We start from the raw sequence: 12,891 nt of genomic DNA, 5'->3' as shown, positions 1-12,891 counted from the left end.
CGTCCCCGTAACTACACCCCGCTTAACAATTACCGACTTAATTTCAAGACTACCCTTGATAGTACCATGCAACTCATAGAAGCAGCCACTGCCAAAAACACTTGAAGGCAAACCTTATAAACGATGCGACCTCTGACGTCACTCGAAAACCATAACGTGATTCGCACGCATACCACCGGGCAAAACCTTTGTGTGTTGGCAGCCAGCTAGAAAGTGTTTGCAATCTTACCATGACTACGCGTCTTTTTGCCCGACGAAACATGACGTATATGTACAGTGTTTTGTCAACAGAGGGCTGTTTGAATGTAAACATGGGTCACATTGTCTATATATACAAAGTGTACCGGATTCTCAAACCTACACATTACACATGTTACACACGCACGACCCATGGCTTTATATGTCTACAGTACGAAGCAAATAACCAATTTTGTCAAGTGTTTTGCTCAATGACACAAATTCTGAGGGGAAGGGGGTCCCTATACACCACTTCTTAGGGAATGTGACCTGATGACTTAAAGATACTGGACACTATTGGTAATTGTCAAAGACCAATCTTCTCATCTCAACATATGCACAAAATAACAAACCTGTGAAAATTTGACTTCAAATGGTCCTCGGAAGTTGCGAGATAATAAAGGAAGAAAAACACCCTTGTCGCACGAAGTTGTGTGCTTTTAATGCTTGATTTCTCAAATACAATTTCTCGAAAACTACGTCACTTCAGAGGGAGCCGTTTCTCACAATGTTTTATACTATTAACCTCTCCCCAATACTCGTTACCAAGTAGGGTTTTATGCTAATAATTATTTTGAGTAATAACCAATAGTGTCCACTGCCTTTAAACAAAATGTGGAAAAAGTAAAACAATCACAAATTTAACAGATTTTCATTTAAAGTTCTCAGCTTCTCTTTATTTCACTTCCCGCTTAAAAAAGGACCGATATATTCGAAAGGCTGGAATAAAAATGACGATTCATTCAGGCAGGGCTAATATTTCAAAAGAAAAGCCCGAACAAAACCTGGACTGAATTTCTTCAAAGCCTTCCAAACAAAGGATTGAATAAGTCAAACTTTAAAATAATATAAACTCCTAATAAATTTCTCTTTGTATATCATAAAATATTTCAAACAATAAGTATTCACAATCACAGCAACTCAAAACGATGTTATTTTCTTTACAACCTAACAAAAAATGCTTGCAAATTTTTAAGGACGGATAAACCATGAAAGACATTGTCTTAAAAGGATAGCGCAATTTCTCTCTGGTAAAGGAGCACTTCCATGGGGGAAAATGTAAAACTGTATTGTTAACTTTGCAAACGGCACCTCAGCAAAAACACCTGCAGGATCCAACTTCATAATGCTGTTAGGCAGAAAATACTGCTTGGCAAATTTCTTTGCTAACCGTCAAAATGAGTGGGGCACCAGTTGGAATAATGTAAACTTTATGGAATTTTGACTGATAACCAGTTTCTAGTGTGCAAGATTTTTCTGTGCTAAGCAAGTTTCTAAGCTTACAGGCTTTATGAAATTGGGCCCAGAGCAATTGCTGTGAGTGCTGTTTGGGCCTGATAGTCTACTTCTTCTTTGCAAACCTCATCATAGCGTGGGATTTGGGATGCCCCTGGAAGCCGCCCTGGAACTCAACGATTTGTGGCTCGGTGACAACATCAGCAGAGGGCTTGGACTCTTGCATTGTGGGTGAGCGGATGCCCTTTGCGGAGCGACGACCACTTGGCTGTGAACAAATATCACACAAAAGTTGTAAAAACTGTCACTGTGCACAAATTTTGTTATTTCAAATATAATTTCAAAAAGTTATAACACAAACCTCATGAATTTTTCGTCCAGTCTTCTCGGTTCCGTGGCCATTGGGCTCCGCCCTCTCCATTATAATCTGGTATCCACTGCCACCATCACAAGTCCTCGGCCTCTCCTCACCGATCGCCTCAAGATTGTCACTAGAGGGTGCTATACCAAACCCCCGCATCTGAAGCGCGAGCTGCTGCACCTGGACGAACTTATTGGTGCTCTGGGGCGAGATGACCCGATCTGAGTACAGGTCGTCGTCGTAGAGATTATTTTTCGGGCTGCGAGATTGGCTGGTCTGCTTGGAGCTGTTCCGTCGCAGCTGCTGGCCTTTCATTGCCTGGTTCCCTGCAGATATGGTAACCCTGCCTGGAGTTTGTGGTCTGTTGGGGAATGGATTGACCGTTGTGTACACGGTCTCGTCCGTCTTCGTGGATTGGTATTTCTGCATGCTGTCTGCAGCATGGCGGGAACTATTATTGTTGGGGGATAACACTTTATACCGAGCATTGTTCTCAGAGGATCCCGGCCGAGACGGGGACCGGCTAAACTGTTGACTATTGCTCAAACTGGAGCGAGATGTACGCCCTTCTCCGTGAGGTGGCGCGGAACTAATCGACGTGACACTCCGCTGACCTGCTGACTTTACCCTGTTTGACCCTTGACCTCTTTCTACTTGTCTCTTCTGCTCGTGGGAATGGCGTCTCATTCTCAACGACCCAACGTCTTCTGTCGGAGTTCCCCTTGACGTTTTCGGCTTCCGAATTTCCTTCCAAAGTTCTGAATCGGTATCCGTTTCACTGGTTCCATTCTTAAGGCGATGCGCGGACAACAAATCACCCTTTTCCGCAACAACTGGAGATATTGCACCGTGACCTCCCGACCCTTCAACACCCTCCTCCCCATCAACCTTGTTCTCATCTGACATCATCTCTGCATTGTTGTTACTATTCGAAGCCTGGGTTTGACCGATCAAACCGGCTTTCTTTAAACTGGCGACGCTCATTCTGAAGTCCGTCTGAAGCTCCGCTGGCGACTCCGCCCTCTTCGTCTTGACCCCGCCCTTTGATGGCGATTGGGACACGCCCTTCCCATGTTCCGCCTTGCTGGTAACAACAGACTTTGAGTAAAAGTTCTGAGCCTTCTTGAAGTGGTGGGAGCTCTTGGTGTTACGCTGCTGGAGCGAAGTGTCCGTTATCGGTGTGGCTTCTGTTGAACAACGATGGGGTTTCGATTGCGAGGTTATGTGTTTCCTTTCATCTGGTTTAGACTGTAGTGAGGAAACTGGTGTCGGGACGTAGTACTGCCGAGCCTCCTTTTCGCCCTAAATTAATAACAAAGAAAGAGTAGAGTACATAAATAAAATGTCTTGGTAATCACTCTTAAATTAAAGATGCTATGTCAGATTTTTGGCCCCAAACATTAAAAAATAAATTTTTTTTGAGTGAATGGTATTTCAAAGAGTATCAGCCGCTCTAACGAAAAAAAGTTTAACTTTTACTTTCAATGGTCAGAAACCATGACAAAAATTTAGAATGTTTCTTATAAAACACATAAGAACTGGTCAAGGGATAAATTGTCGGGATCCCGACAAAAACTAATTTTGAGCACTTTATTTCACTGCTACTAATAATTGGCGGACTTTTTCGAGCAATGGCTCAAATGAAAGCTTGTAACTTTCGCAACCCCCATCAAAATACCTATTGAATTTTAAATCAAAATTTTGGGGTCAAATCGGCCAAAAATCCAACATAGCATCTTTAATGGCTATAAAAAATTTTGGTTAGAAGCATACAGCAGTTTTAAACCTTTAAACAATATTTCATTTTTCTTTCTTCAGCCTCAGACAGGCGCTCCAGAGTCGCGCTGAACCAAATTCTGTACATGAAAAGTTCAAAGAAAAAAACTGGACGCGCGAGAAGACGAACGATCGACTGCTGCAGTCGAACCTAATGTATAATGTTATGTTAAGTTTGCCTGTCTAATCAAACATTTATTTGGGTCGATCTAGAGTCGCTCCTGTCTGAACTGGGTGTAAGAGACACGAATGTCTTTAAGACAATCTTGATGTTTAAAAACGTAATCGTCAACTTAATTGCAGAGAACATGTGTAAGAATCTGACCTTTGACCCTTTGTTTACATCTTTGATTGCCACTGCGTTGTCTTCGCCGGGTACTGCGTTCTCAGAGTTGCCTTGGGGAGAGTAAACACTATACCAAGGGAAAACAAACAACAACAAAAACAGCCTCAGTTATTCTGAAAAGCCTGTAAGCACAAATACTTGCTAAGCACAAATACTTGCTAAACACAGAAAACTCTTGCTTAGCAAAAACAGATTACAGAGTCGGAATAACGTACATTTACCATCGCAGTGTCTGGTATCACAACCATTTCTTGCTAAGCAAATGAATTTGCAGAGCATTTTTTTCTTCTAAACGAAATTGATTTTGAGACCTCAGATTTAGAATTTTAGGTCTCGAAATCAAGCATCTGAAAGCACACAACTTTGTGTGACAAGGGTATTTTTTCTTTCATTATTATCTTGCAACTTCGACGACCGATTGAGCTCATATTTTCACAGGTTTGTTATTTTATGCATATGTTGAGATACACCAAGTGAGAAGACTGGTCTTTGACAATTACCAATAGTGTCCAGTGTCTTAAATGAACAAAAACTATTATTTTCTTAAGGGTGTTTTGGGAGTGCTATTGTTGTGACAGGCAATCTGATTGGTGTAATTGGTAAGACACTGCTCTAGAATTGCAAAGGTCCCACTCGAGTAATGTGATTTTTTGTCACTGAACTTGGAAAAGTACTGAGAAAACAGTGCTTACACACATCAGTGTATATGGGTAAAAAAAAAATTAATAATCTGATTGTTAGTAACTGCAAAACGGTTAAAAATCAAAAACAAAAGAAATGATTAAATTCAAACAGAAAGAGGATTAAACAAATCAAACAAAGAGAATAAAAACCAAAGACAGCTCAGGCTGAATAAAATGGGAACTCGAAAGAAACACAAAAGTCAAAATACAAATTGCAACAAATCAAGTTCTCAGTAAGCCTGGGCGACTAATGCGTAGTAGAAGTGTCGTGGCCGAGCGGTTAAGAGCACCAAATTCAAACTCTGGTGCTTCTGATCAGCAGAGTGTTGGTTCGAATCCCAAGCCGTGACAGTGTCCTGTAGCAAGACACTTCACCATTGCTTCGTCCTTCTACATAACTTTGTGTTTAATCAAATAACAAAGAACTCCGAATCTGCATCAACAACACCATGCTGTTTAGTATTTGGTGAAGAGTGGGTTGGGATCAAGCAAATTAGTAGGAAAGGCAAAAACAATCTCAGATTTATGAAAGTGTTTGCATCAACTTCAAACTCATGCTAACTACTACACATGCACAGAATCCATATATGGTGATGGTGGGAGGGGTCATGCAAATTAGTAGGCGGATCACAAAGCAGGGATTTATGAATGAGTTTTGCATCAACTTCAAACTCATGCTAACTACTACACATGCACAGAATCCATATTTGGTGATGGTGGGAGGGGTCATGCAAATTAGTAGGCGGAGCAAAACCTCTGATTTGTGACTGAGTTTATGAATGTGTAATGAGGGAACTGAAACAAGATTACAGGTGAAGTTGTGTGTTTGATGTTAGGTGTCACATGATGTTATCACATGACGTGTCACATGATCATTACCTAGACCCTCTACCCGTCTCCGAGAGGAGACTAGAGGCGCTGGAGGAGACGGCATTCTGAGGGGTGGGATCTACAGCGCCGTCCAGTGTGCCTGTCGTAATGATGGGTGGGGAATGGTAAAAGATGGGTTCTAATATAATCTTGATCATACTTCTGACATGAGATTTGGAAGTGCGAAATACATTTTGAAGTCATAAATGGAAGTTGCTTTAAACAATGATATGATTATGATGTCGTATAGTTTAAATTTGTTACATTCTTTAATTTATAAATATATACCACAAGGGAAACGACTGGGTTAATTTTTAAATGTATCGTAATCTGGGTGTGATCCCTGGCTACACGGCAGTTAACAGTTGTATGGCTTCTTTCTGGCACCCCCAAACAAAGATATTTACAAAAAAAGGAAGACTGCCAACATAGGTTTAGGTCTGCCGCCCTCTATTGTCCATGGTTGAGGCAGATAAATACAAAAACAAAGCCAACACTGCATAGAATCAGAACCCTATACCCAAACCTTAAACCAAAACCCACGCTACTGTGCTCATAACGCGGATTGCAAGCGTGCAGTTTACTAGTTATGTTAACTTGAGTTATGCAACCTACAAACCTGGTCTATTATCACGGTTTAGTGAGTCTTTTGATCCTGCTACAATTCCATGAGCGAAAAATATTCAAAAATTAACGAGAGAAAACAAATCTTGATCAATCGATTGTACTATGATGAGCATAATGGGTGCGTGCGATTAGCTTTCTTGGGTCGACTCGGGTGAGCCCCTGACAAGAGCTAATCGAACAATCACTCACCCTCTCGCGGTGACGTCATGCACCTAGGGCCAGCCCCAAGTGACCCACTCCACAAGCAGGGCACTTGGGGCTGACCTAGGTGAGCCCCTGGAATGTACCGGGGCCAGACCGGGGTTGACACGGGGAAGCTAATCGAACGCACCCATTGTATGCTGTGATTGGCATGCAGCACAAGGTGCATAAGGTTCCACAGTGGTTTAAACATTGAAAGTGTCACAATTTTTAGCTTCCCAAATGCATGGCGGCTCTGACTACGACTGTTGCTAAGGGTGTTGACTGTTGCAAAGGATGGTGCAGCGATCCAGCCCTAGCCCAAGATGTAACCACCAATTTGGACTTAGCCTTATATAAAATACTCTCCCTTCCAACCTCGTTTTGGCTACATTCATGTATTGTAGGAAAGGATAAAACAAATCTGTTCCCCCCCCCCCCCCCCCGGAACAAAATAGTTAAAATTGTTTGTCATGGAGTGCCATCTTGTTTTCCCCCATCCTCATTATTGCAACCAAACTGTGGCTGGAGGAGAGAAAATAGTCAGGCCCCTCTACTGTAAATTGCAGCTCAGTATCTATTATTGCTGTCGCACACGGGGAACATGACTATATTGACACATTGATCTGCAGCAGAAATCTGAAATCATGCATTTAGATTCATACCGGTGCAGCAAACCATTCAACCGTGCAAAAGTTAACAGAATAAAATAGCTCACCATGAGCGCTGTGTCTCGAGGCGGACCTGTCGTGGCCAAGAAGACTTCCATATGAATTTCTGAAGAAAAAAAATAATTAAATCAAATTTATTTTTCTACACCGTTAAAAAAATTCATGAGCTAAGCGCCTTCTAGTTGTTCGTCCAGCCAAAGAAATGTCTGCGACCATATCAACTCCTTTGGAAGAACTTGCAGGTAACCATTTTGCTCCTGGGTGCAGGGAAGCAATTATGTTTACTAATGTCAGGAATGCAACTGCCCATTTATTACATTATTGTAGTTCATTTTACGATTTTTTACTATTTTAGCGCCGATCTTTTTTTTTAAAACGCTGAAATCCGCGGAAACGCGGAAGAGTTGCATGCCTGTAATGTGTCTACGAAAAAAATCTAACTAACCAACCATTTAAACAAACACCCAAACTCACCCGTCATAGACTCCGAAACTTGTAGCTGAGGGACTTTTACACCCTTTACTACTGTCCAAGGATTTGCTTGAGATCCCTGTATTCAAACCAAAATATCACAACATTAAAAGAAAAAAAAAATTCAAATTTGCATTGTGACGTACTTCATTTGCATGTAGTGAGCACCAGAGGTTAGGATTCATGTAATGGGCAAAAAAAAACTTAATCATCAAAAGGTATCAAATCCCGATGAAACTGGCCCTTACCTCTTCTCACAAAGTCAGAGTAGCTCTGTTGGCCGAGAGATCCTTCCGATTGCTCGTCAAACGGTGACGGGTGGGTTTTGATAGGACTAGCTGAGCCTGCTCTTGCCTTCTTACCCGTCTGGGGTCTGTTCACGGACAAAAATAATTTTTAAAGGTTAGAAATGAAACAACGATTAGGACATGTTCCAACAAAATCACTAGAATTTGTTTTTACAAGAGTGGGACTCGAACCATCGACCTCCACAATAAAGTGCTGGCACTTTAACAACAAAGATATTTACAAAATAGGGTGATCGCCAATATGATAGCTCAGTTGGTAAAGCGCCAGCTCGTTATTCTGGAGGTGCCAGTCAGAAGCCATACAACCGTTAACTGCCGTGTAGCCAGGACTCACACCCAAATTACGATACAACCTGGGAAGCGGCAGCCAGGGGATCACCTTCAGGGGATGCGACTTTTTATTTCAGATATCAAATGTTATAAACCACAAGGGAAACTGACTGGGTAAATTTTAAATGACTTTTCAACGAGTTGTAAACAAATTATGAAAAGCGTGTTAGCGCCCTCGTGAGTCTTAATATCACGTACCTGGTTCTGATATGTTGCGCAGCCTGTCTGATGTACTCGTTGAGGGGTCGTTGCTGCTGCTGTAAAGCGTTCATAGTAACCATGTGGCTGTTGAAGTTTCTGTGTTGGTAAGGGGAGAAGGCTGGTTGGGTCACTCTCTCGACGGTGGTTTGGGACTCGCCATTCCAGTTATCTAGGGATGAAAATTACAAATGAATATTCATTAAGGGATTTACCTCTCTTAAAGCCATTGGACCCTTTCGGTACAGAAAAAAACAAAAACTTTACAGATTTACGAATAACTTACAGGGTTTACAGAAGGTAGTGGTGAAAGACTTCCCTTGAAATACTATTCCATGAAATGCTTTACTTTTTGAGAAAACAGTAAAACAATATCAATTCTCGTTAGCGAGTATTACGGATTTATTTCTCCAGACTCCGATGACCGATTGAGCCTAAATTTTCACAGGTTTGTTATTTGATATAGAAGTTGTGATACACGAAGTGTGGGCCTTGGACAACAGTGTTTACCGAAAGGGTCCAATGGCTTTAACCGTCCTACTGTCTCGACTGTTTAGGTTTTTTAGAAGCGCCTCTAAAAGAGCTTCAAACATTATTACCCCTGGTCACTGGGTCATTTAATTCATTCCTGAAACCATCTCAGCTCCCTGGGGAGTATACAGCCTGTGCAACAAACATGTGCTACTAAAAGCTAAATCAATCACAAGAACCATCTCTGCCCTCACAGGTACCCATTTAACCCTGGGTGGAGAGAAGCAATGATAGTTTAGTGTCTTGCTTAAGGACACAAGTCTCACGACTGGGCCTCGAACCCACATTCTGCTGGACAGAACCATCAGAGCTTAAGTCTAGTGCTCTTATCTGCTCCAAAAAAACAAGCCACTACTGTCAGAGCATGTGGTTTTGATTAACGGAATCAAAGTGTGGTGAAGAGGTTTTCAACTAGTTTTTTTTTAAAAACAGTAAGGCCTGGTTCTCGATCATTTTACCGAGACAAACAGGGTTAAACAGTAGTCTTACCTGAGAATGAGAGTCCTGCGAGCTGGTTTGCCACGTACTGCTCGGCTAGTGCCTTCTCATGGTGCGGACATAACCCATCAACATGAGCCATGGGAATCCCCGATGCCGTCAGCGAAGCGTTTCCTGCGGAATAGCGGAACGAGGGGATCTCTGTCATGCCCAACGGGTGGGTACCAGTGAAGTGCGGTGAGGATGTGGTGCAGGCACGGTGCGGGATCAGTGAAGGGCGGGGGTTTTTTCGGGGAAAGAAATGAGAATTATTGGGTTTTTGTGATGTGGATTTAAAAATTATAGAATTTTTGTGGATTGAGGTGAGGGAACTTTCTTGATATTTATAAACAATAGTTGCAGGGGTTTTGTAAAAAATAAGAAACAAGGTGACAGTGCAGAGGAGAAACGCAAGCTTAGTAAAAGGCTACCAGCCGAAATTCTGTACATTTACCATTGCTGTGACTGGTACCATGCTCATTTTTTGCTAAGCAAAGAAATTTGCAAAGCAGAATTGTCTGCTAAACAACTTTATTAAATTGGGCCCATGTCTTTAATGGCCTTACTAGACCTACCTTGAGTTGCAGGCTTCAGTACCCCACTCATCAAATATGCATTGGTCAGAGCTTCCAAGTAATCCGCCTGGAAAATGGCAAAAAAATATTTGTGACGAATGTAGGATTTTTCCCATGATGACTAGACTGGTCCCCTGTTCTTATCCGAATGGATAAGGACAGGAATTGGTTTACAGAACCAGCTATATCATTGGATACAACGTACACAGTCAAGTACATGCACAACCATATAATGAACTTTATGCGAAAATGTGTACCAGGTACGTAAAATTTCACTGCAAAATGAATGAGAGAGCAACAGTACATCCGTTCCTTGACTTTGGTTCAAAAGTTGGAAAAGTAGAAACACCAAGAATTTTAGAAATTTGAGAGATTTACATTTTTTTAAAGGAGTTTAAAGTTGAGTTATTATTGAAAATACGTCAGCACATTTTATTCCAATGCTATGTTTACTCCCTTTTGATGTTATTTATGAGGTAGGAAGTTGACAGTATAAAACAAAATATACCTTTACACTTAAATTTACAAAAACAAATTCCTGTTGGTCTATTTGGCTTATTTCTCCATACTGATATTTCTGACAGTTGACTCAAAGCTTGAATCGCATCACAATAGACCGATCCATTAGGCTCCGTCCATGACACACGTGTGAGCAAGAACACGTGGGGCTCTCCAATGCCTTTCTGCACAACTCTACCGCGCGCGCCAAGATACGCCCACGCATGTTGGACCTTATTTGTCGGACCTTCGTTGCGTTGTGATTGGTCAATACGCAATGGGGCGAAGCTTAATGGATCGGTCTATTACCCTCAGGGGAAGGGTAATATTGTCTCTGGCTTTCATACCTTCTTCAAGTTTTTATCGTCACATCTCTCTTGTGCGAATACGGGCATGCCGTCACCGGTCTTGTTGACGTTGGGTCTTGTTCTACTGGCCGAGTGTAGCGTTGACCGATCGGTGTGACGATACTTCATCCGTTGGTCCTAGTTAGTTAACATTAAGTAAACTTTCAATAAACAACAACAAATTATGTAGAGAATACTTGTATCTTTTGATTGAGGTAGAAGTGTGAGAGATGTATACATATTATTTGGTTTGCAGTAACACTACATGTGTGTGTATAAATAATAATTATACTCGGTTCTTATGAAGTGCTTTATCACAACCCTAGGGGCGTATCCAAGCGACCAGTATTATTTCCTGCAAGGTATGTGGAGCTACGTTACCAAGTAAGTTTTTATGCCATCAATTATTTTGAGTAATTACCAATGGTGTCCAGTGCCTTTAAGTGGCTGTATGAAATTGCAAACTTGTTTCTCATACCTTCTTTGGTGTTGGTGGTTTCTTTTCTTCTACAACCTCCTTCTCCTTTGCCTTCTCAAGACTACTCCTCTTCTTGTCTCGTTCCTTCCTTGTCTTTAACTTCTTCTTTTTACTCAGCTAACAACGACAGAAAAGAGGCAATTATAAAATATACAAGATAAGAAAATTTTACAAGGCGACATCGAAGAATGAACCTTAAGTGGAAAACTGTTAAAATCAACCTACGAGATCAGTTCTTACATAAAAATCAGCTCAAAATGTTTACCCTGCAAGCACAAGAAGACAGACAGAGGCCTAATCAAACACTTTTTGTTCCGTAATAAAAATCTCACAAAGTTCTGTCTAGTATGAATTGTGGGTCCTTGGAAAAAAAAGGGATGACCTATTTATTATGCATAATAGATGCAAAATTGGCACCAGGAATAAAGCTTATTAATGTTTTGTTTTACTCTTACACCGACGTGCGTTAGCACTGCATACTCAGTACTTTCCCAATTCACATGGTTATTGTAAAATGGGCTATATAAGAACTAGTGTTATTATTAAGGCCTAAAAAGAAAATCTCGACAGAGAATAGTATTTCTGAGCTACCTTTGGTGCGAGCGCCAGTAAGTGGACAGGAAGGCCATCATCCACGGAGCTATCTGAACCAGTTGTGCTGAAAAGAGACGAGCCATATTCAAAGTTTACTAAACCTTTGCATTGATGTCATCAAGCCCACATCTTAGAGGTATAAGTTCAGTTTATTTCCACTCAATCAGTTGGCTAACAAAACGATAAACATTAGGGTACTTTTTATAGGGTGCGTTCGTTAAGCTTCCATGGGTCTACCCCGCGGTGCTCACTCGGTTGAGCCCCTGACAAGAGCTAAACGAACGACCACTCACTGCTCTCTAGTGACGTCGTGAACCTGGAGCCAGCCCCCATGTGACCCACTCCACAAGCAGGGAACTGGGGGCTGACCTGGGTGAGCCCCTGGAATGACGTCAAAAGCTATTCGAGCACACCGGGGCAGACCGGGAATGACCCAGGGAAGCTAAACGAATGCACCCTATGCTATGTAATGATTCTGTGGTTAAGAGGCAGTACATGCAGTAGGTCTCAATGCATCAAGGGGAAAATCCTTTATCCTTCGCAAAGTTACAAATTCAAACCACTTTGAGAGTTGCTAAATGACACCCCTATTAAAGCAAAAAATGGATCAACCTCCAGGGTCATACCCTTTACCTTGATTCTAGCGCTGATGAATAATCATCACTGAGGTCGACGATACCATTGGCAGGTAGGGGTGTTCCAGAGTGCTCAAGATGACGGAGGATTTGTTGCCGGAGTTTCTCCTCCAGATCAGACAGGATTTGTTCACACTAAAATTGTAAAACAAATGGTTAAAAACAATCTTTTTTACTTAACAAACTTAACTTTGCAAAATGTTGAAATCTTGGCACTACCATGCTGATGTTGATTATTTTTTTTGTAATTATCTAATCTTACATACATCTAACCATAACATATATAATGGTTCCCAAATAAATTTATAAAAAATCAACAGAAGTTTGAAAACAATACTCAGTTGTAACACATATTTATAAATGAATGAAATACATTTAAAATATATGCAATTGTGGATACATTCAATGTTTGACAAATTCTTAAATAAAAATTAAACAGAAGTTAATACATACATGTACATA

The 12,891-nt window shown here is 41.3% G+C and overlaps 1 protein-coding gene across 5 annotated transcripts in view; it reads right to left on the bottom strand.

Annotated features, from left to right (window-relative positions):
* Positions 1–892: 892 nt before the first annotated feature.
* Positions 893–12,891, bottom strand: part of LOC139953756 (uncharacterized) — a 28,980-nt gene continuing 16,981 nt past the window's right edge. For 3 of the 5 annotated variants that reach the window (XM_071953308.1, XM_071953311.1, XM_071953313.1), the window contains 15 exons: positions 12,428–12,564; positions 11,792–11,858; positions 11,201–11,317; positions 10,723–10,860; positions 9,878–9,944; positions 9,315–9,464; positions 8,295–8,466; positions 7,707–7,831; positions 7,462–7,537; positions 7,035–7,093; positions 6,129–6,167; positions 5,519–5,609; positions 3,936–4,023; positions 1,835–3,136; positions 893–1,741 (listed from right to left, as the gene is read on the bottom strand). In XM_071953308.1, coding sequence (XP_071809409.1) covers positions 1,580–1,741; positions 1,835–3,136; positions 3,936–4,023; positions 5,519–5,609; positions 6,129–6,167; positions 7,035–7,093; positions 7,462–7,537; positions 7,707–7,831; positions 8,295–8,466; positions 9,315–9,464; positions 9,878–9,944; positions 10,723–10,860; positions 11,201–11,317; positions 11,792–11,858; positions 12,428–12,564 — 2,790 coding nt within the window. In that variant the 3' untranslated portion in view covers positions 893–1,579. The remainder of the gene's footprint in view (positions 1,742–1,834; positions 3,137–3,935; positions 4,024–5,518; positions 5,610–6,128; positions 6,168–7,034; positions 7,094–7,461; positions 7,538–7,706; positions 7,832–8,294; positions 8,467–9,314; positions 9,465–9,877; positions 9,945–10,722; positions 10,861–11,200; positions 11,318–11,791; positions 11,859–12,427; positions 12,565–12,891) is intronic. The other 2 variants (XM_071953309.1, XM_071953310.1) reach the window with 2 other exon arrangements.

The sequence above is a fragment of the Asterias amurensis genome, chromosome 22 (assembly GCF_032118995.1).
Source record: "Asterias amurensis chromosome 22, ASM3211899v1".
Classification (NCBI taxonomy): domain Eukaryota; kingdom Metazoa; phylum Echinodermata; class Asteroidea; order Forcipulatida; family Asteriidae; genus Asterias; species Asterias amurensis.
The sequence above is the reverse complement of the archived record's forward strand: the minus strand, read 5'-3'. Positions and strand labels throughout refer to the sequence as shown.